Genomic DNA, 23,125 nt, shown 5'->3' with positions numbered 1-23,125 from the left:
TGCCCCACAGGCGTGGGACCCACCTTCGGAGTCCCTGTGGGCCATCTGACTTGGCCATAGGGACTGAGACCAGGAGAGCAAGAGGACAAAGGGACCTTTGCAGGGAAGGACCACGAGTCCTGGATGTGGCTAAGGAACCGTCTGTGTGGCTGTGAGCTGAGCACCGTCCCTCTCTGGGCTCTGAGGCTGCACCTGGAGAAGTGGCACCATGATCCCCACCTGGGGGGCTGCTGGGTGGGTCGTCTGAGAGAAGCCCCACTTCTGGCCGCACAAGGTCTGCCACCCAGCGGCTGCTCAGGGAGGTGGAGACAGGGTTCAAGGGCCCCTTGGATGAACCGGAGACGCAAACACACTCAGCCCGAGCCCCCTTGGCCCTGCGTCCTCTGCGAGGCTGGCCGTGGGCTGTCTCCTTCTCTCTTGCCCTGAACCCTCTTCCAACTTGGGGTGAGCCCAGACCTCACCTTGACATCTCCCCTGACACCCATTCTGCACTGGGTCACCCAGAGTGGGCAGGCTGGAGGGGGCAGGCGTGGAGGAGGGGCCGCATGTTAGGAATCCCACTCCAGAAGACAGGCCTTAAACCTGAGGCTGCTGCTCTGACGAGATCGACAAGGTGGGAATAGCATGCCAGGTGGTGGGAACAGCATGTGCAAGGCCACAGAACAGGAAACAATGTTTCCTTTGCATTGGGGCTGCAGGCCCAGCAGCAATAGGGCTGTAGCCCTGCCCTGTTAGCACTGACAAGCTTGACCTGCCTCCTGGTCTAACCACTGGAGTTTCAATGGTAGGCCCTGAACTGCTTTCTCCAACACCCTTCCCTCATGTTCCCCGCAGCCTGGGAGGAGGCAGCTGCAATCTCCTGGCAGGAGATGCAGAGGGCTGAGATGGGCCTCGGCTGCTGGGGGCACGGCTGCGAAGAGGCATCTGGGGGCTGGCCTTGGAGAAAGAGCTGGAGCCTGGGCCTGGGTGAGGGATCGCATGAGGAGGGGAGGGCACCGTGGCCAGCTGCCCCCAGGTCCCTCAGCCTCAACGGATGTCTCCCCAAGCTGAGCATCCTGGGGTTCCCTCACAGGCGCCTGTACCAAGTTGCTCAGGGATAAGGAGCTGGAGCCAGGCGACTGGCAAGGCCTGGGCCCTTGGGTGGCCTGGGAGGCCCCTCCAGAGTGTCCTGTTTCCCCAAGGCTGGGTGGGAGACAACCTCCTCTGTGGGAGCTGGGCCCTGGGCAGGCCTCCCAGAGCTCCATGGGCATCGGACTTGGACCTGCCATCATGCGTCTCTGAGGCTGGCCTGACTCCTTCGCACCACATGCTCCTGCTCCTGACAGGCAGTGCTCAGTGTGACTGGGAGGCAGGGACAGTCCCTGCTGATGTTTGCAGAGGGTCCTGTCTAATGTTGCCCCAGGGGATGCCAGGCACCAAGGGAGCATGTTGGGTAGGGAGGAAGGGATGAGGAGACATCTAGCCAGCTCCTCGGACCCTCCAGGCCCCTGCTGGGATCTCAGTATGGTGTGAGGTGGGTGGAAGCCTGAGCTCAGTGGCAGCCCGGCCCCCGCCCTGCCACCTGCTCCCTGCACCACTCACCTTCTCTCTGGGGCTCAGATGGGAAGGGGGGAAGCTCTTGGGGCTCAACCCTAACATGCAGCGGTCCCACACCTCTGCCAGGCTGCCAGGCTCTTCTGGGGCCTGGCCGAGGTCCCGGCCCGGTTCACCAGGCAGAATTCCCTGCGTCAGCGGAGGCATCTGAGGTGCTGAGTGTCTATGCTGAAGCCATGGCGCCAGGACATGCAAGTCTGGTACCGAGCGGGCCCAGCCCCTGCGTGGCCTGACGTGGCCAGCAGCTGGCCAGGGCGGGTCAGTGTCCCCCAACATACCCTGCTGTGCCCGGCAGGGCCTGACCTGCATCACACATCACCCGTCCTGACTTCCTGGCTGGGTGACCTGGTCACATGCCGGGTGGGGGCTCAGCAGCTCCATGACCACTGCTTCCTGGCACAGAAGCTTGACTCGGTGTGTGAGGGGCTGGGGGGGGCCCATGAGAGGAGCCTCCCCTCCCACTCCCCAAGAAGAGAGGCGTCTGGCCGCACAGGCTGTCAGTATCCATTCGCCAGGTCCTGTCAGCACAACGTGGGGTCTGTGGGGAGGGAATGGCTACCACGTCCCCCTCCTGACTCCTGGGAAACTGAGCATGGAAACTGCCTGCCTCCTGGCGGAAGCTCACCTCAGGCCCATGGGTGAGAGACACGGTGCGGATGTGGACATGCAGGGTGTACTCATGTGTGTTTATACCGGCTCTGAAGTTTACAATGTACTGTACGTGTTGTCAGCTCTGTGACTCAGATTTGTCCTGTGACCTGCATCATAGCTGTCACCAAAAAGCCATCCCCTGATACGAGCAGGATCCAGAAAGGGGGTGCACATGGCTTCAGAAAACAGCCATGGCGAGGGGCAGGGTAGGGTCCATCCTAGAATGGCAGGGGCCCTGGGGGCTCTGGTCCCTTTCACATCACTGTGATGCCTGCTGGAGAGGTGGGGGCTCCCAGGCCACCTGGAAACAGACTGGGTGTCGGCCTCTGCGGCACATGTCACCCAGTGACATCAAGACTGCCGTCGTCCAACACTTTGGGGCCGTGCTGTGTCCTTGCCAAGGATGGACAAACTGACCAGCAATGTGACCTGCTGTCACATTGTCCTGAAGGCAGGGCCCCCATGGCAGGTGCCATCCACGCGTCTGGAGGCCCAGGCCCTGCCAGGGCTGAGGTTCCACAAAAGGAAAAAGGTCTCCTGTGCCACGTGGTCGCTGTGGTGGCGCCAGACCACAGGTTCACGGTTTGCAAAGCAGTGAGGCACCAACACCCTTGCCTTGCGCTGGGGCGGCTGAGGCAGGGCTGCAGAAGCCTGCTGCTGACTTCCTCCGCTCCTCCTCCTGCAGCTCAGCGCTTCTCACGTCTTCCCCAAAATAGAAGACCTGCCGATTGAAAGGTGCCGAGGGTGGGGAGAGCCTGCCGCGGCCAGGCCATACTGCCCTCCAGCAGCGGCCTCCCACCCCGGGTGCTGTGCAATCCTCCGGGCTTGGTCCTCAAGGCCCACTGCTGTGGATCGTTTCCCACCTCTGCTTGGCTTGGGTTAACAGGCCCAACAAGCAGGAGATGGCGTGAGTCTCACATTATGGTGTGAGAACAGGGACTAGGGGTTTCTGGCCCCGGGACACGTCTTGACCACCTGCAGGGGCAGCCTGTGGTCCTAGCCGCCTCTCCTACCCCAGCCCTTGAGTTCTGCCCCCACTCCTAAGACCCTGGCCTGACCTGCCCGCCTCCCGTGGGCTGAGACGCAGGCATTGCGGCCACCTGGCCCGGCGCGGCGCACAGACTCACCTTAGAGACTTCCACCTCTCTCTTTCTGTTTGGTTCTCTGGGCTCTCGCTTTCATAAGAAGCCAGATAAAGACCTAGTCAGCAAATGAAGTAAAATTAGGCAATTGTGGTTGATGATGATAATCTATTTTATACACAGAGTCTGAATTGCTTTAAGTTTTTACATCAAACTTGTTGCTGGGAGATAATTGTAGGTTCACATGCAGTTGTAAGATACACAGAGCCATCAGTGTACCCCTTATCCGCTTTCTCCCAATGGCAACCCCTTGGAAAACTACAGGACAGGCTCAGCACCAGGATATTGACGCGGATACTGTCCAGATGCAGACATCTCATCACCATGAGGATCCCTTATGTAGCCTTTCATGGCCCCACCACTTTCCTCCCATCTCCACCCCTTTCTGATCCCCTGGCAACTACTAATCAGTTCTCTATGTCTGTATTTGGTCATTTCAGGAATATGATATTCATAAATGGAATCGTACAATATGTAACCTTTTGGGGTTGGCTCTTTCCACTCAGTGTAATTTTCTGGAGGGTTGTCCATGCTGTAGGGTATACCAGGACTTCAGGCCTGTTTGGTGCTGAATAGTATTCTATGGTGTGGATATACTACAGTTGGTTTACTGTTCACCCACTAAAGGACATCTGGGCTGTTTCAGTGTTCGGTTGTAACATGCTAAGCTGCTATCAGTGTTGGTGTATGGGTTTCTGTGTGAACGTAAGTATTCATTTCTCTGGAGTAAATAAAAGCCCAAGAGTACAACTGCTGTCGTATAGGAGCTGCATAGTTTTTTTTGTTTGTTTGTTTATTTATTTATTTTTAAAGATTTAATTTTTCCTTTTTCTCCCAAAGCCCCCCGGTATATAGTTGTGTATTTTTAGTTGTGGGTCCTTCTCGTTGTGGCATGTGGGATACCACCTAGCATGGCTTGATGAGCAGTGCCATGTCCGCGCCCAGGATTCGAACTGGCAAAATCCTGGGCTGCCGAAGCCGAGCACGTGAAGTTAACCACTCAGCCACGGGGCCGGCCCCACTGCCTACATAGTTTTATAAGAATTCCTGAAGTTCTACATCCTGAAGGTTTTCTCTTGCTTTTTTTCCTAAAGTTTTATAGTTGTACATTTTCTATTTGAGTCTGTGATCCATTTTGAGTTAATTTTTGTGTAAGGCTTAGGATGAGGTTCATTTTTTGGTTTATGGATGTCCAAACGCCCCAGCACCACTTGTCGCGAAGGCTATCACTCCTCCACTCACTTGCTTCCGTACCTTTGTCAAAAATCACTAGGCGCATTTGTGCAGGTCTACTCCTGGGTCCCCTGTTCTGGCTCATTGACCCGTGTGCCTGTCTTGTCAAGACCACGCTCTCCTGATTCCTGTAGCCATATAACAGCAGCTTTCATATGGGGTAGAGTGATTCTTCCTAGTTTATTCTTCTTTTTCAAAATTGTTTCAGCTATTCTAATTCCTTTGTCTTTCCATACAAATTTTAGAATAATCTTGTCTATATCCGTAAAAAATCCTGCTGGAATTTTGATAGGAATTGCATTAAACCTGTACTTAACTTTGGGGAGGAGAATTGATATGTTTGCCATGTAGAGTCTCCCAATTCATGAACGTTCCGTCTCTTCATTTGTTGAGCTCCTTGATGTCTTTCATTAGCATTGTGTAGTTTTTAGCATGTCAATCTGGTCCACGTGTCGCTAGATTTACACTTAAGTATTTCATTTTTTGAGCAATCATAAATGGTACTGTATTTTTAATTTCGGTGTCCACATATTCATTGTTAATATATAGAAACACAATAGATTTTTGCATGTTTATCTTACATTCTGTGACTTTTGCTGAACTCAGTTCTAGGAGTTTTTGTAGATTCTTTGGGATTTTTTTTACATCTTCTGCAAATAGGGACAGTGTTAATTCTTCATCTCTGATCTGTATGTCTTTATTTCTTTTTCTTGCCTTTTGCACGCACTAGCTCTCCCATTACTGTGCTGAATAAGAGTGGTGAGGGTAGACATCCTGCCTCGCTCCCCATCTCAGGTGGAAAGCAGACAGTCTTTCACCATTAAATATGATGTTAGCTGAAGGGGTTTTGTGGATACAATTTATCAAGTGGACAAATTCCTTCTATTTTTATGATTTCCTGAGAGTTTTTCCCATGCATAGTTGTTGAAATTTGTCAAATGCTTTTTCTACACCGATTGATGTACTCAAATGATTTTTCTCATTTAACCTGTTAATTTGGTGGATTACATTGATTGCTTTTCAAATCTTGAACAGACTTGCATCTCTGGAATAAACCCACTTGGTCATGATGTATAATTATTTTTAATATATTGCCAGGTTCTATTTGCTAATGTTTTGTTAGGGAATTTTTGCATCTATATTCACGAGGGATATTGATCTGTGTTTTCTTTTTTTAACCTGTCTTTGTGTAGTTTTGGTATCAGGCTAATATTGGCTTCATAAAATGAATTGGGAAGTTCCCACTGCTTCTATTTTTTGAAAGAGATTGTGCAGAATTTGTATTAATTCTTCTTTAAAAGTTTAATAGAATTCTCTAGTGTAACCATCTGGGCTTACAGATTTCATTTTTGGGGTTTTTTTTTTTTTTTTTGAGGAAGATTGTCACTGAGCTAACATCTGTGCCCATCTTCCTCTACTTTATGTGGGATGCTGCCACAGCGTGGCCTGACCAGTGGTGCTAGGTCTGCGCCCAGGATCTGAACCTGTGAACCCCGGGCTGCCGAAGCAGAGCACACGAACCTAACCACTACACCACTGGGCTGGCCCTGTTTTTGAGTATTTTTAATAGTCAATTCCCATAATATCATAGGGCTATTCAAATTATCATTTGTGGTAATTTGTGTTGTTTGAGGAATTTGTCCATTTCATCTAACTTGTCAAATTTATGTGCATAGAATTGTTCATAGTATTTCCTTATTAGCCTTTTGACGTTGGCAGAGTCTGTAGTAACACCCCTTGTTTCATTCCTGATATTAGTAATTTCTGTCTTCTCTCTCTTTTTCTTTGTCAAGAGGTTCTTTGCTAGAGGATGGGAATTTTTTTTGTTCTTTCCAAAGAACCAGCTTTTTGTTTAACTGATTTTCTTTATTGTTCTGTTTTCCCTTTCACTGATTTCTGCTCTCTGGTGCTTTTATTTCCTTCCTTCTGCTGCGTTGGGATTATTTCACTCCTCCTTTTCTAGGCTCTGAGATGGGAACTTAGATAACTGATTTGAGTATTTTCCTTTTTTCTAACATACGCATTCAGTGCTGTGAAATTTCTTTCCCTCAGCCCTGCTTTAGCTGCATCCCACAAATTTTGATTGTATTTTCATTTACTTCAGTTATTTCTTGATTTCCCTTGCGACTTCTTCCTTGACTCATGGATTATTTAGAAACATGTTGTTTAGATTCTCAGTGTTTGGAGATTTTCCTGTTGTCTTATTTAACTGATTTCTAGTTTGATTCCATTGTGATCAGAGAACACACTCTGTATGATTTCAATTACTTCAATTTTTTGCAGTTTATTTTATGTGGCTCAGGATATGGTCTATCTTGGTATATGTTCCATGGGCAGTTGAAAAAATGTGTCTTCTGTAAATGTGTAGTCGTGTGGAGTGTTCTGTAATGTCAATTAGATCCTGTTGTTTGATGGTATGATGAGTTCTTCGATGTTTTTGCTGATTTTCTGTCTAGTTGTACTATCAACTGTTGAGAGAGGGGCATTGAAGTCTCCAACTATATTGTGGATCTGTTTATTTCTCCTTTCAGTTCTATCAGTTTTTGCTACATAAATTTTGCAACTCTGTTTTTTGGTGGAAACCCATTTAGGATTGCTATGTCTTCTTGGGAGACTGACCCTTTTATTATTGTATAATGTTCCTCTCTGTCTCTGTGAATTTTCTTCCCTCTGATATTAATATTGCCATTCCTCCTTTCCTTTGATGAATGTCTCCCCATCCTTTTAGTTTTTAACCTGTCTGTATTATTATATTTGAAACGAGTTTCTTGTAGACAGCATATTGTTAGGCCATGGCTTTAATTTACTCTTCCAATCTCTGTCTTTTACTTGGTGTATTAGACCATTTACATTTAATATAATTATTGATAGGGCTTAAATCTGACATTTTGTTCATTTTTTTTTTTTTGGTTTTTGTGTGTTCTCTCTTTGTTTTGTTTCTGTTTTATTTTTCCTCCTGGAGGTTGCCCAAACAGTTTTTAGAATTCAATTTTGACTTATCTCTACTAAACTCCTGAAGGATATTTTCACTGGATGTAGAATTATGGGTTGATAGTTATTTTATTTCAGCATTTGAAAAGAGTGCCGTTGCCTTCCAGCCACCATGGTTTCTGATGAGAAATCAGATGTCATTTGAATTGGTTTTCCCCTACAGGTAAAGTGTCATTTCTTTCTCAATGCTTTCAAGATCTGTTTCCTTTTCTTTGGTTTTCAGAAGTTTGACTACAATTTGTCTTGGTATGGGTTTCTTTGGGTTTATTATGTTTGGGATTCACCCAGCTTCTTGAATCTTCAGGTTTGTGTCTTTTCCAGATGTGAGAACTTTCCAGCCATTACTTCTTCTATTACTTTTTCAACCCTGCCTTCTTTGTCCCCCTCCTTCCTAGACTCTGATGACAGGGGTGTTAGATCTTTTGTTATAGCCCCACGGAGGCTCTTGAGGCTCTGTTGTTCAGATTGTATGATTTCTATTGTTCTGTCTTCCAGCTCACTGATTCTTTCCTCTGTCCTCTCCATTCTGCTGTTGAGCCCATCTACTCAGTTTTTATTTCAGTTATTGTAGTTTTCAGTTCTAAAATTTCCATTTGGCTCTTCCTCATATCTTCTGTTTCTTTGCTGAGACTTTCTGTATTTTTATTTGCTTCAAGGAGCCTCAAGGCTGACTGGATTGCCAGGAGGGCCCTGCCAGGGGAGGCCTGGGGCTGAGGGCCCGGGGGCACTTCTGTCAGAGGCTGTGAAGCAGTCAGGGCTCAATACATCTGAGGTCTCTTTTGCTTTTCTCTGCTTTTGGGGGGTGGGGGGAGGGACAGGAGAAAGAGAGGGTCAAAATGAGAGGTGTTCCTCTCTTAGGGCGCTCCAGAAGGGCTAGGCTCTTATCTGCATGTTCACAGCAGAATTGCTGACTGGCACACATCAGACTCTCTAGAAATCCTGAGACTGAACGAGTGAATGAAATGCCCCTTTCTTTCTTCCCTCTCTTCCCCTACACCCCCCCTGCCCAACTCCTAACGTGCCCTTGACACATCTTATTGCCCAAGTTCCATGAAGACGTCAGTGGCTAATGACAACAATCATCATAACAACTAGTGTAGGAGGTTTAATAGTAGCCCAGAGAATCCTGGTCCTGTGACCATGTTACTATCTACAGCCTAAAGAGACTCTGCAGATGAGATTAGTTAAGGAAGTGGAGCAGGGAAGACGATCCTGGATTACCCAGGCTGGGCCCTAAATGCAGTCATTAGTGTCCTAAGAGGGAGACTTGACTACAGGGGAGAAAAGATGATATGATGGAAGAAGCAGAGGTTGGACTGATGTGATTCAAAGATGGAGGGAGGGGCCATGAGCCAAGGGATACAGGCAGCCATTAGAAGTCCTAAAGAACCAGGAAATGGATTCTCCCCTCAGACCCTCCAGAAATACCCAGCTCTAATATCTTGACTTTAGCCCAGTGGAACTGATTTCGGACTTCTAATCTCTATAACTGTAAGAGGATAAATTCGTGTTGCTTTGAGCCACCAAGTTTGTAGTGATTTGTTACAGCACCGATAGGAAACAGATACAACTAGTATCGATGGAGTGTAGTCCCATAGGCTTTGCCTGTGCCAATTTAAGGAATTCTCATTGCGGCCCTGGGAAGTATGTTCTCTCCTCACTTTATAGATGCAGCAGTGGACGCTCAGAGAGGGTGAGGAACCTGCACAGGGTCACACAGCTCACTGGGGTGGTAGCAGCCCAGGCTGGTTGATGAGGTTGCTGAGCTTCTTGTGTGAGGGGAGGGACTCCAGATGCAGGTGAGAGCCCCACCAAAAGGCTTCAAAATGAATAATAATATGGCAAAGTTGAAAGTATTAATAATTCAGAAATAAAATCATTAAACAATACTTCCCCTTAATTTTTTATTTTTGGCAGAACATCTTCTCCTGAGTATGGGTGTGGGTCCTTTTGTAAAATGCTTGCTGTGGCAAGGAGCCAGGCCTCTGGCATGCTGAGTGGGGGCCTCTCAGGGTGGTTCAAGAGTATCCTAGACCCAGAGAGCAGCTAGCCATGGGGCCACACTGCCCCCACAGGGACGATCAGCTCAGGCCCAGATGACCAGTTGCTTCTCCAGCACTCCTCTTCCTGGAGGAGGGGGTCCTGGAGGACGCTCACTGAGCAAATTCAGAAGCAAATGTGCTGTATCTGACAAACGACCAGGTGGGAACGCTGGTCTGCTGGAGGGATGGACAGCAGCGGCACTCTGGAGAAAGGGTGTCTGCTCTCATGCTGCTGTGCACCACACACACACACACACACACACACACGTGCATGCACATCAGCTGTGGAAAGATCCATGAGCCCAGTGCTCTGCCAGCCCCGTGTGACCCTGGGAGGGCAGTTCTTATCATCACCCCCACTTCACTGATGAGGAAAGTGGGTCATACAGAGGCATGGTTCAGATTTATGATGCCCAACAGCGTCCAAGCTGTGTCCAGCGGGACGCCTGGCCCTGGAGTCCCAACCCACAGCTCCTCGGGCCCTGTCCTGTGCTCTGAGGGTGGCAACCATCCAGCTGGGGGATGCAGCCTTCTCTGCTCCCTCCTGGAGCCAGCAAATGGGGGTACGGTGCGTTCTGCTTAGAGCAGGGGCCCTGAATGGCGATGTGACTATGAGACCACCCAAGAGTCCTGTAGCCGGGGGTCAGGGAGGCCGTGGGCCACCTTACCATCCTCGCTGAAGATGGGGGCGCTGTGCAGGTAGTGGATGATGCTGCGGTCTTGTTCGAAGGGACACTCTACTTGTTTCCATGTGATGAACTCTCCAACCTGCTTGGCCAGCTCCAGAAATTTCTGCCAGGGTCACAGAGACACAAAGTGGGTGCCCCCCAGTGCCTGGAGGTCACCTGTGAGACTGGGCCCTGGCCGGGCTCTCTCAACACTCTCAGTGAGGTCCACCTCTGGGGCAGGCAGGACCACTGGGAAATAAATGACCGAATCACCCATCGGGAAAACCCAGGTGGTTGTCACGTCTCCTCTTTCCCCCTGAGGAATCCCCGCACCTGACACTCGGGCTCACCAGGCACTCTCTTCGTGGGAGAGAGCAGCCAGCTGGGCCGCTGGCTGGCTGCGCATCTCAAGGGGACTATTACTTTAGCTCCATTCCATTTGTTTTTGTGGTTATCCTTACTTATGACAAGTGATATAGCCCTACGTATGACACGTTTGTTTATTTAGAGAATGATGCAAAAAACTTTAAATAAATATATTTAAATAAAATTTAAGGAAATTCATTTAAGTAGAATTTTCAGTAAATTCTGGTGGCCAGCTCCAGCTCGCACTGCCTGTGCCTTGATCTGGGGCCACAGGAGCACCTTGCAGTCTTGCCTCTCCCACCCTGGCCTCAGTTCTGAGGACTGGTTCAAGAAGGGCAAAGACAAGGGCTCCCACACCTGGTGTGCTTTGGGGTCCCCTGGGCCCTGCAGCCTCACCCTAGCCTAGTCTCTCACGTGGCCTCACGGGACTGCCCCCCAGGATGCAGAGCCTTGGCCACCTCTGGACTGGACTTCTCCAGCTACACTGGCCCTCAGGGGTCACCAGCCCTGTGGGCAGTATGTGAAGGTCTGTGGGGTATCTGTGTGAGGCCCCAAAGCAGAGGTGACTCCAGCCAAAGGGCCCAGGTGTTGGCCGGGGGCCCTGTCAGCAGGGGACACCTGCAGAGGCCTTGGTGGGCCTCGAAGCATGTCCGTCCCTCCTGGCCCCTCTGTGCAGCCGTGGTTGGAGCCCCGTTTTGCAGAGGGAGAGACTGAGACTCAGAGAGCAAGGGGCCAGCCCAGGACTGCCTGCCCCTTGGAGATGGAGGCTGGGTGGGGCCTGCCCTCCTCTGGGAGAAGAGCCGCTCCTTACAGATTGGGAGAGCACACTGCGGCGTGGCGTGCTCTGCCTGTCTGACGCAGCTACCTCCTGCCGCATTGTCCCATGCCCTCAGGGCTCCTGGGCCTCCGCCCCCACCATACCTAGCCTACCAGCCACTCTGAGACACCTGTGCTGCGTGGGCCTGTGTAGAGGGTTGGGACACAGAGCAGATCAGCCTGGCCCTGCTTCTGAGGAGCTTGAGAACTGGAGTGCTGTGACCAAAGGATGTCCAACCTGCTGTGCATGGGCCTCCCTCTGCCTGGGAGGTCAAGGAGGGCTTCCTGGAGGAGAAGACACTTGAGCTGACAGTGGCGAGCATCTGCAGAGGGAGAAGAATCTTTCCTTCTGCTCCCTCTGCCTTGTGCCTGACCAATTCCTCCTGCTGTTCAGGGCCCTGCCTTTGGGAGGCCTCCCCGGCCCCGTGCACTGTGCCCGTGTGCAGCCCCTGTCACGGCACCTCGCCAGTTGTCACTGTGGCCCTGCAGGGCTGTCTTCCTTACCAGGCTGGTGCTCCTCAAGGGCTGAAAATGAGTCTGCTTTGCCTGTTCTGGGCACAAGGCCCACACGGAGCGGGAGTCAGTGCCTCATGGGCCTTGGTCTCCCCCTCTGGACAATGTAGGTGGGGGGACTCTGATGACCCCACCTCAGGACCGGCTGTGAGTGGCTGGCTGCACTCCTCTCGGGGACCCTTTAGTCCAACTGTTCAGGGCTGGTGCGCCTGCTTGGGGGCTTTTACTGGCCTGTAACCCACAGGGGCTCCAAGATCCTACCTCAAAGTTGACATGCCCACTGGGGAGGCGGTTGGCACAGCCCTCGTTCAGGAAGTAGATGTCTTTGATGAACAGGCTGAAGAAGGGAATGACGATCTGGAAGGGAGACGCTGCAGGTTGGCCCTTGACTGGCCTCCCTGCAGGGCCGCCCGGGCAGGAGGCAGCCTCGCCAGCAGCCACCTGCTCCAGGGACCTTGGGCGCAACCCCGAGGCAGGGGCTGGAGAGACTCCCTGGGCGAGGCTGGCAGCCTCGGGGCTTCCTGGGTTACAGGCTACTAAGTGTGCATCATGGGGCCATGTGGAAACCACAGAGAGAGCAGGCATGGGCCCTCTTACCCTGGGGCCAGACTGCTCCCTCCCAGGCCCCAGCAGACCCCAGGGCTGACTGAGCTCCTACCGTATTCGGGGCCATTCCTCCTGGTGTTGGGGCTGGGAGAAAGACACGCAGTTCCGATGACCCTTACCATTTCTTCCCTCGCCTGCTGGGAGAGGCTGGTGGGAGCGTCCCCCCACAATCCGGGGATCCACAGACCTAGGCCTCCCAGCTCGTGTGCCCCAGGAGGAACGGTGCATGCTGAGCACACTGTTAAATATGTATGGACTATGAATCATGTGTTGTGAAGTTTTGTGGCCTCTTTTTGAACAAAACATATATATATATTTAACAATTTGTCATTCTATGTCTTTCTTGATGCTAAAGATCTGATGCTGCTGCACCGTGGGAAGGCCGGGCCCTGAGGGCGGCTCTGAGCGGGGCCTGTGAAGGGCGGGGCTCTGTCTCAGCAGTGGACGTGCTTCTCCTCTCTGCTCTGCATCTGCTGACTCCTAGGGGAGAGAGACGCACCGCTCACAGCTCACCCCACCCTTGGGGAGCCTGCTGGGTCTACCCTGCTGCTCTGGGTTGAACTGTGTCCCCCCAAAACATACATTCAAGTCCTAGACCCTGTGAACAGGACCTCATTTGGAGGAAGTCTTTGCAGATGGAGTCAAGTTAAGATGACGTCATACTGGTTTAGGTGGGCTCTAATCCACTGACTTGTGTCCTTATAAGAGAGAAGTTTGGACACACCAGGGAAGATGCCATGTGAAGGTGGAGGCAGAGCTGGGAGTGATGTGGCCACTGGCCAGGGAATGCCCAAGACCATCAGAAGCTGGAAGAGGCAAGGAAGGATCCACCTAGAGCCTCTGGAGGGAGCACAGCCCCGCCAGCCTTGACTGTGGCCTCCAGAACTAGGAGAGGAGACATTTCTGTTGTTCTAAGCCACTCAGTGTGTGCTGTGCTGCGGCAGCCCAGGAAACTGACACGCTGCTTTGCCCTGGGGCTCCAGTCAGGACCAGCCTCCAGCCTGTCACCCTTGGGACTGGGCACCAGGACCTGACATTTCTGGCTCAGGGAGTGCTGAGGTCAACCCCATCCAAGCTGACAAGGACTCTGAGTGAAGACCTCAGCACTGAGCACTCTGCACAGCACAGAAGTGCGGATGGCGCAGCTGGGCAGGGCAGATGGGGAACCTGAGGCCCATAGAGTGGCACGGCCTGGCTGGGGCCCCTCAGCTAGTGACCACCAGGACCAGAGCCAGATTTAGCAGGGAGACCAACTGCCTGGTGTTTTCTGGGACGCAGGACTTTCGGTGCTAAAACTGGGGCTGTCCCCAGGAAGCCAGGACAAACTGGTCACCCTAGATTTATATGGGTCCACAAACATTGGCTCAGGTCTTCTCTGTGCCAGGCCCAGGGCTTGGGGGCAGTGAGGGCATGCCAGACACATTCATCCCTGACCTCTGTGTAGCAGGACACAGTCACGGACACAGCCTACGGAGTGAGGAGGTCTTTGCTTCCCCCAGGCTGGGTTTAGTCCCTGTGTGTGCTCCCAAAGAGCCCTCTGCCTACGCCCTTGTCACAGGGGCATTGGTGGTGGGCCTGAGTGCCTCACTGCATTGAGCTGTATGCACACAGGATTGTGTTTCATCCTTGCCACAGTCCTGTGAAGCAGAACTCTTATTACCCTACCTTACAGATGAGGAAGCCGAGACCCAGAGAGGTTAAGTAACTCACACAAGCTCACACAGCAATAAGGGGCAGAGGCAGGACTAGGACTCAGGTGGCTCAGCCCCAGAGCCCCTGTCTTGCCTGCCTCCACACTGTGCCAGGAGGGAGCATGGTCTCTGTCCATCTCCCCAACTCCACCACTGGTGCCGAGTCCCAGGCCCAGTGTCAGTACATGAAGGCTAAATGGGGTCGGAATGGGGAGAAGTGCCGGGACAGAGATGGGAGTAAGGTCAGTGGGACTCCACAGACAGAGACGGCTCCTTGCGGGCCTGATGCAGGCTTCCTGGAGGCAGGGCCATTGGAGCTGGTGCCCAGAGCACTAGCATTTTCCATACATGAGCACTTTCCACCATGTCTGCCATGTCCACCTGGGTCCAGGCCCATCACATCAGGCTCTAGTGCCCTAGCTGGTCTCCCTGTCCCCACGGCGTGACTGTAAACCCACTGCCTTTGCTTTCCAGACCTGAGCAGTTGGATCAGAACCCAGCTCAGCTTGGAGGTGGCCCAGAGAAGCCTGTGCAGAGCGGGCCCTGGGCCAGAGACCAGGGAAGAGGGAGGAGCTGGCCACAGGCAGGAAGAAAGCATAGAGTGCCACGACCACTGAGACCTCCTGGCCTCAAAGTTTCAGTCGGGGGCACTAGGGGCTGCAAGAGCATCCCCAAGCATCCGTCCCTCTTCTAGCCATCCTTCCTTCCTTGTAAGTTCCCTTCTATCCATTCATCCATCTTTCTGTCCTTCCTTCCATCCTTCCATTGATCCATCCATCCTTCTGTCTATCCATTCTTCCATCCATCCATCCATTCATCCTTTAGCCTTCCATCCATTTATGAACCATCTTCTGTGGGCCTCGCTCATGGTCCATGTCTCTATGGAAGGTAGAGGAGAATGCAGTGAAACTATATGCACAGCTCTGTAAAGCACCCACTGACAGCGCCAGACCTAAATGCACAGCGTCCCAGCACCCCAGAGCTGGAAGGGGGCTCAGAGCATGGGAACACAAAGTCCCAGTCTGTTCACTCTGCCCCACGGCCACCTACCTCAGCACAGATGGAAGAAAAACAGTGCAGAGTGCCAGTGCCATGGCTGACACCTCAGACCAAGGGCTGCAGCCACCTCTACCACCCCAGACCACAGTCCAACACTGGGCCATATGCCAGGGCCCTTGTGCCTGCCACCTAGCTCCTGCACCCTGGGAATGGGAGGCAACACGGTGGTACACAAAGACCCCAAGATTCAGAGCCAGGCAGGCTGAAGTCCGACTCCTGGCTCTGCCACCTCCTCGCCATGTGACAAGTGAGATCCCCTCTTTGAGACTCAGTCTCCTAAGCTGGGAAATGGCAATGCTGAAATCCATCGCACGGAGTAGTTGTCAGAATTAAATGAGGGCTGGAGGGCAAGTGGCCCTCATGTGGTGGGTGCTCAGTGACGCGAGGTCCCTGTCCCTGCTACCTTGGTTCTCCAGCTTCCTGGGTCCTGGCGGACAGGCTCATCTGCCCCGGGATTTGAGTCTTGCCTTACTGAATGCCGTCCCCTCCACATCAGCTCTCTCGGGACCACATTGCTGAAGTGCTCACAGCCTGCACAGGAAGGGCCAGCTGCACAGGCCACAGCCATCCAAGTGGCCAGGTCTGTGTAGAACCGCCCCACTGAGAGTTGGGGGAGGGCTGGGAAGGCCTGCTGGGTGGCACAAGCGTGCCGCTCTCGGCCTGCTCCCCAAACCTGGCCACTGGCCTCCATGCGACACAATTCCAGAGTGACTTAGAATCTCAGGAACACAGGTGGTTCTATTACCCCTCAAGCTGGAAACAGACCTCCACAAACCGTGGCAGGGACCTGGCTCCTCCAACGTTCCTGCGACAGACCAGACTGAAAAGGCCTGGCAGTCTTGAGGTTTCCTCCCCGTGAAGACAAACAACTCTAATCATCGGGCTGGTGTCAGGGTTAAGCCCGAGGATCATTGCAATCCCAGAGCCTGGGCATGGTTTCTTTTATCAGAGGCCATGAGGAGAATTTGCAGGAGAAATAATACTGGTCGGGGTGAGCGAAGGCCCCCAAATGCAAATGTGTGAGCACAGGACCCGTGAAAGGCAGCTTTAGTGAGCAAGCAGCTTGGTGTAGTCATTGCTGGAGACCAACTGCGACCTGAGGCCACATCAGTGAAGTGCTGCATCTACAATACGGAGCTGTAAGACCCAGTGTGCTTGGAACCACAATTTGGTCTGAAACAGAAGGAACTCTGACCAATGGAGCAGTTCAGGGGTCAAAGGGACCCTAGTGAGAAAGGAACTGGAGACCAGGGTAGGACCGGTCAGGGCATAGGGCCACTGACTCAGGAGGAGGAGGGAGGGGCCTGGGGGCTTTGAAGGACTGGTGGGTAGAAGGGGCAGCAGCCTCGCTTGCGTGGCCCTCCAGAGAAGACGGCCCCAGGGGCTGACTGTGGCCCCGTAAGGAAGCACTGCTCTCCAGTTTGAGCTGCTAGGGTGTGGGCTGGTCTGTTTTGGGAGGTGGTGAGTTCCCCATGGTGGAGGCATGCAAGTAAGGCAACATTACAAAAAAAAGGCTGTCTATTACAAATGCTGTAGAAGGGCAAGGGGTTGGGTCAGTTGACTGTCCAGTCAGCATCCAGGTTCTCTGATGCAGCCCACCTGGGCCAAGAGAGGAGCTCTGAGGGCCGGGCAGGCCCTGACCTACCTTCTCCCGGCTGCTGTGGGCGGTCAGCGAGCGGTGGGCTGCTCCGCGCAGGGCTGTCCTGTAGTTGTAGAAATTCCCTGTTGGGTCCATCTGGTGCTGCAAGGAGACAGAGGCGTTTGGACTGCTGCATCCTGGGGATGGCCAGTGGCCCCTGGCTGCCCAGCAACCTTGCTTACCTCGAGGACGAAAAACTTGGCTGTCTTCACCTTGGCCCAGGTTTTCTTCAGCCGGGAGACAGGGCTCATGTTCATGCCGGCTGGAAGATGGAGGGCCGAGCTGGGGGCAACTCGGGCTGCACAGTCCTACTCACTCGCTCGGGCTGGAGGCCTCTGCGGGTCCCAGCTGGCCCAGCCCCTCAGGTTGTACCCTGACCAAGGCTGAGGTCCGCAGTGGCCTCTGACTGCCAGACTATGGATGGATGGTGGTGGACATTGTGACTCTGTGCATGCAGGTCCCTGTCCCCGTCCCCACCACACTGGCCCCATACTGTGGCCAGGGCCTGCTTTGGGTCCCTGCTCCTCCTGGATCTGGGGACGCACTGCCAAGCCCTACCAAGCACCCTGAGGAGGCTCAGCCGGCCTCAAGGGCACCTCCCCTGAACCTCTGGGACGGGAGGTGGGCCCAGCCGGCACCAACCCCACCCAGAGGAGCACTCTGGCTTGCAGCCTGTCTGCCTGAGTGCACCCCCTCCAACCTTTCTGGGGGCACGTGCATGGGGGGCCCCAGGCCGGCCACACAGACTCACAGATAATGGCCATCAGGGAGTTGAAGTTGCCAATGTTGAAGCATTCGCGGGCCACGTCAATGAAGAACTCGATCACCTGCGCCCTCTGCTTCTTCTTGGCTGGCTGGGGACAGGGAGCCTGAGGCTCAGTGATGACATGCTCCCACCTGGCCCTGCCTAGACCTCTGCTCGTCAGCCTTCTCTAAGCCTGTTTCATAGCAGAGGCGCTCTCCCAGGGCAATTCATAGACTGAGGGCTCAGGGTCTCAGGCACGTCCTGGGCAGAGCCGGCACAGAGCCCAATGCCATGGAGGACTCAGCTCGGCCTGGTGGGACTCTCTTGGGGCTGAGGGCTCCCCGGGATGTCTGCCTTCAGGCCCAGCTCCAGCACGCCCCCTCCAGAAGCAGAAAGCATGGCTCCCTCGCCCTCCTCCCAGCACCAAGCTTGCTCTCCCCACATGATGGGGGGGCACGTGCTGACGCCAGACCCTGTCCTCTGAGTAGCCCCTCCACCGCTTTCTGTAGAATGACTGTGTGACTTCAACCCCAGCTTGTGGCCGAGGTTGAGACATCAATCTCTCTGATGGCTCAGAACCAAACTCTGTCCTCCCGCGGGTGGGGGATAAAGGCCAACCCTTCCGGCCCCGGGTGGGCTGTCCCACAGGAAACACTCCCACAGGGAGAGGCATCGCAGATCAGCTTCTCCTTCTGAGCAGTCCTGCCTCTTCCCCTTTCTCTGTCACAGGTGCCGACCCCTCATAAACACCTTGTCCCCCAAGTTCTGTCTCAGCATTTGCTTCCGGAGAGCCCAACCTGGCAGCCACGCTGCCTGTGATCTTTCCCTGACAAGTGGCCTTGGGGCTTGACGGGAGAGTGGGTTCAGAGGAAGGTCCCTCTGCTGTAAGGAAGAGAAGAGGGTGGAAGGGTATGGCCCGGTGGGACCGTGGCCCAGGGACAAGCACGTCTGGCTCAGCGTTGCTGGGTCTTCCTGCTTTCCAGGAGAAGCCAGGGACCTAGACTATGTAGGTGCAATCTCCCAATTCTTAATAGTTAGGTCATTTCTACCTCTCAGTCCTGAGCCAGCCAGGGACGAAATGTGGCTGCATCCCAGGCCACCACGGCAGACAGGCCCAGATGCAGGAAGCAGAGCCCCTTGCGGGAACATCAGCTGCCCCTCACTCCTTCAGCAAGCAGTCTCTGACACCCTCGTCAGAGGCCAGTGGATCCCTGCCAGGCTCTACCCAGGGGGCAAATGTCACTGCAGGCAAGCTGGGTGACACCGGGTGACCTGGAGGGATGCTTAGCCTGGCCCTGGGCTTAGAGATGCATGGGCTCAGGATGCCCTCTGGTTCCCTCCCCGTGGGCTCCTTCCACACCCGGCCACCTTTGGCTGTGCCAGGCCATGCCCCCGGCTTTCTACGCACCATGCAGATCTCAGTTGCCACGAGGTAGCAGAGTCTGTTGAACCACTTCACATAAGCCTCTAGGTTGTTAGTCTTGTCACTGAAACAAGGCTGGGGAAGACATAGGACCACACTCAGTTTTTCTGTCAATAATTTTTTGAACATGAAGTCAGTTCATGATCATTATAGACAATCCGGAAAAACGTTGAAACTTCAAAACCATCCACAAATACCAATGATTTGATGTGTATCTTTCTAGCCTTTTTTCTATACACTTAAAGATGTAATTTAATATGAGATCTATTAATATGAGATATATATATATATATATTTACACAGTTGATCATTATTCCTGAATTCTGTATTTGTAAATCTGTCTACTCTCTAAAAATTTGTTTGTAACCCCAAAATTAATACTCTGATCACTGTCACTGTCATTCATGCATGTGCAGAGTGGCAAAACCTTTGAGTCGCCGGCCGCACCTGTGCATTCCCAGCTGAGGCTGAGCTGGGCGACGCCCTGCCTTCTCATTTCAGCTCCAACACTGTAAACAAGTGTCCTTTTTGCGGTCTATTTAGTGTCATGGATATTTCACTGCTTAAAGTGGCCCCCAACCACAGTGCCTCCGCCCTGTGTCGCTTCCCTAAGCCCGTGAAGGCTGTGATGGGCCCGAAGGAGAGAACATGCCTTAGCTAAGCTTCGTCCAGACATGAGTGACAGTGCTGTAGGCATGAGCCCAATGTTACTGAATCAACAACGTGCATTAAATAAGGTATCTTTAGACAGAAACACACATACACAGGTTATATACCGACTGGTTGATGAAAACTTTGTGATGAGAGGCTCACAGGAGCCTGCCTCTGCATTTCCACAGAAACAGTGGCTCTGTGCTCACTAATTCAGTGCTCACGACGACCACAGGCTGTAACTTCTGTGAACCACAAGAATCAACTGTATGTCTCTATGTATCCATCTATCTGTATGTAACTGTAGATATAGGTCCATATTTTTCCACATGAACCTTTCCATGTGCCATAAACTATCATTTGGAAATATAATTTTTTAAATCGATATAGAATATTCCACTGTATAAATGTACCATAATTTAAAAGAATCCACAAGAAGTAAAGGGAAAAAAGGAAACAGAAAAGATGAGAAACATAATTGAAAAGTACAAAAGAAGAGAGTAAAAACAGATCCACAGAGATCAGCAATTACATTCACTGCAATGAAAAAAATCCAGCCTCTTGCTATTTTTGAGAGACACACCCCAAGCCCAAGGATACAAGTGAAAAAATAGAAAAATACATATGATAAATATCACCTAACTAAATTACTATTAGACAAAATAGACTTTAGGGCAAAAAAACGACTCTAAGGCAGAAAGCACTGGGAGAGTTTAAAGGATACTGGCACAATGATAAGAGGTCCAATTGATCAGGAATGTGTCACAAGTCTAAATTTGTTTGCACCGAATAACATAGCTTCAAAATATGAAAGCAAAAATAATGATAAAGTTCTTTATAAGGAGAAAATTAAGAACACCTGTTCATCAAAAAACATAGTAGTGAGAATGAAAGCAACCAACCAGGAGAAGAAAATTTGCAGTCTGTTTAACTGACAAAGGATAATTAACTAGTACATATTAAAAAAAACCTCACAGAAACTCTTAAAAATCCCTAAGAAAAAGACAAATCATCAATAAAAAACTGGACAAAAATCAGGGACAGACATTTCATAGAAGAGAAAACAAGAATGTCCAAAACACAAGAAAAGATGCTCCATTTAACTGTTTAACAAAAATGAGAAAGTCTGACAATCTCCAGTGTCTGTGAGGACGTGGAGCAAGGACAGCTCTCTGCTGGGAGTGTGAACGGCGCAGCCACGTGCCCAGCCTGGGATGCACGCAGCGAGCCCCTCCAAGGTAAGCCTAGGGCAACAGAGCTCAGAGCTGTCCATGGACTCCTGGGGGCCCTGGGACCCCTTCAGAGGTCCACAAGGACAAAGCAACTTCCATGTTTACACAGTGTTACTGCCCTTTCTCGGTGTTGACATTTGCGCTGATGTGGAAAAGAATGGTGCAAAAAACTGCTGCCACTTCAGCCGGAATCAAGGCAGAGGCCCCAGGCCACTCCAGTGGTCACTGCGTCTGTCACTGCCACACACTCACAGTAAAGGACAAAAGCGAGTGTGAGTTGAGAATGTCCTCGAGGAGGCAAAGCTTCTCACTTTTATGAGATCTCAGCCCTTGAGTACACGTCTTTGGTGTGTTCTACATGACGAAAGGAGACCACCTGGACGCCTTCTGCCGCCCGCGGTCTGATGGGGTCCAGAGGGAAGGCCCGGAGCGAGCGCCGCGGGAGCCGAACGACCGCTTCCCCACAGACATCGTTCCCACCTGACGGAAGGACTGACCACCTACGGTTTCCAGACTTCACTATTTGACTGATATTGTCTCGAAAACGAACAAAATGAGCCTGTCACTTCAAGGAAAACAAGTGATAGTATATGTTGCCAATGATAAAATTCACATTTTTAAGAGAAAATTGGAAACTTGTCGAACATGTATCCGCCTCAGTACCTTGACAGCTTCCTAATATTTAAGGACTTTTTTGGGTTGAGATCAGTAGTGATATTAATGAATGTGATTTACAAATATCATGTAATGAAGCGTGCCAACATTCCTAAGAACTTCTTGGTTCAGTGAACTCATATTTCCCAAACGACCAACAGACGATGTTACAAAGTCACGCCTGGGCAAGAAATCCCTTCGAGCTGCAAGACGGACCAGTGGGCTCGAATTAACAGAACGTCCACTGGCTTATTTTCAGATTGCAAATAGCAATTGATCTCAAAAAACTACCACTTGCTCAGTTTCAGCATAGTAGCAAAGGAGAATGTTCACAACCCCCTGAAAAGGCTGTAAATACTGCCCCCTTTTCCAACTACATATTTGCGTGAAGTTGGATTTTCCGCCAGAACAATGCAGGTTAGGAGACAACGCAGACGCAGGCAAGAGAATCCGGCTGTTTTCTGTTGTCTGCCATTAAAGAGATTTACAAAAATACTGTAAAACAATGTCACTCTTCTCAGCACTTTTTTTTAATTTTGGAAAATATAGTTATTTTTCATAAAATACGTTACTTATATTAACATGTAATGAGATATTGTCATTTTGGGATAAGTAAATGGCTAAGATAAGTATCGGCAGATATAATCCACAAAACCAAAGGTTCTTTGGGGTCAACCGTAGTTTTCAAGAGCGGAAAGGCATCCTGGGACTGAAACATCTGAGAACCGACGCCCTAGAAAGCTATGCACCCGTGTGCAGCAGGAGACGTGTAAGAAGGCCCATGGCAGCAACATCCACAACAGCGAAAGGCTGGGAACGACACAAACGTCCACCTCCAGGAGAGCGGGTGAGTAAATGCCGCGTGCAGTCTTGATGTCCTTTACAATAAAAAATAACAAATATTTGGAAATGGCCAAAAAAGCAAAACAAAACAAGAGCAAACAACCCGCTATGAGCAGCAAAATTGCCTTCCCACCGCGGCCCGCGCTGGGCTCCAAGCGGTGGCTATTCCTGGAGGCGGCGACACGCATTTGAAGCACATCCGGATCACACACGCACCCTTCTGTTGTTGTCACACAAATGGTCACATATGCTTTGTTACTGCTTTTCACTCTAATTTTTTCTTGACAAAGGATCTTGGTGATTATTCCACACTTACAGTCATTCTTATTCTTTTTAAGAGTTGCATAGCATTCCCTGCATGGATTTTCGTTATTGCCTTTAATTCAATTCCAACTCCTAGCGCCGTGTGGACAGCAGCGCGGAATCCTGCCTGTCTTTCTGCACCATCCTCTCCCCTTCCAGCTTGTATCAGACAGTGCTCCGCTGCCATTCACAGGGTTTTCATGCCAGTATTTTTGAAAGTGGGCGGCCCCATCCTTCTTCCTAGTCTGTCTTAACCGGGAAGCT

The 23,125-nt window shown here is 51.5% G+C and overlaps 1 protein-coding gene across 1 annotated transcript in view; it reads right to left on the bottom strand.

Annotated features, from left to right (window-relative positions):
• Nucleotides 1-2,338: 2,338 nt before the first annotated feature.
• The window catches only part of RASGEF1C (RasGEF domain family member 1C), a 72,466-nt gene continuing 51,679 nt past the window's right edge, over nucleotides 2,339-23,125 (bottom strand). Inside the window, exons 7-14 of the mRNA XM_046668087.1 lie at nucleotides 19,164-19,253; nucleotides 17,762-17,864; nucleotides 17,193-17,272; nucleotides 17,017-17,112; nucleotides 12,277-12,372; nucleotides 10,321-10,444; nucleotides 3,372-3,444; nucleotides 2,339-2,965 (exon numbers count right to left, since the gene is read on the bottom strand). Coding sequence (XP_046524043.1) covers nucleotides 2,941-2,965; nucleotides 3,372-3,444; nucleotides 10,321-10,444; nucleotides 12,277-12,372; nucleotides 17,017-17,112; nucleotides 17,193-17,272; nucleotides 17,762-17,864; nucleotides 19,164-19,253 — 687 coding nt within the window. The 3' untranslated portion in view covers nucleotides 2,339-2,940. The remainder of the gene's footprint in view (nucleotides 2,966-3,371; nucleotides 3,445-10,320; nucleotides 10,445-12,276; nucleotides 12,373-17,016; nucleotides 17,113-17,192; nucleotides 17,273-17,761; nucleotides 17,865-19,163; nucleotides 19,254-23,125) is intronic.

This window comes from Equus quagga, chromosome 7, assembly GCF_021613505.1.
Source record: "Equus quagga isolate Etosha38 chromosome 7, UCLA_HA_Equagga_1.0, whole genome shotgun sequence".
Taxonomy (NCBI): domain Eukaryota; kingdom Metazoa; phylum Chordata; class Mammalia; order Perissodactyla; family Equidae; genus Equus; species Equus quagga.
This window is presented reverse-complemented; position numbering and strand designations above follow the sequence as displayed.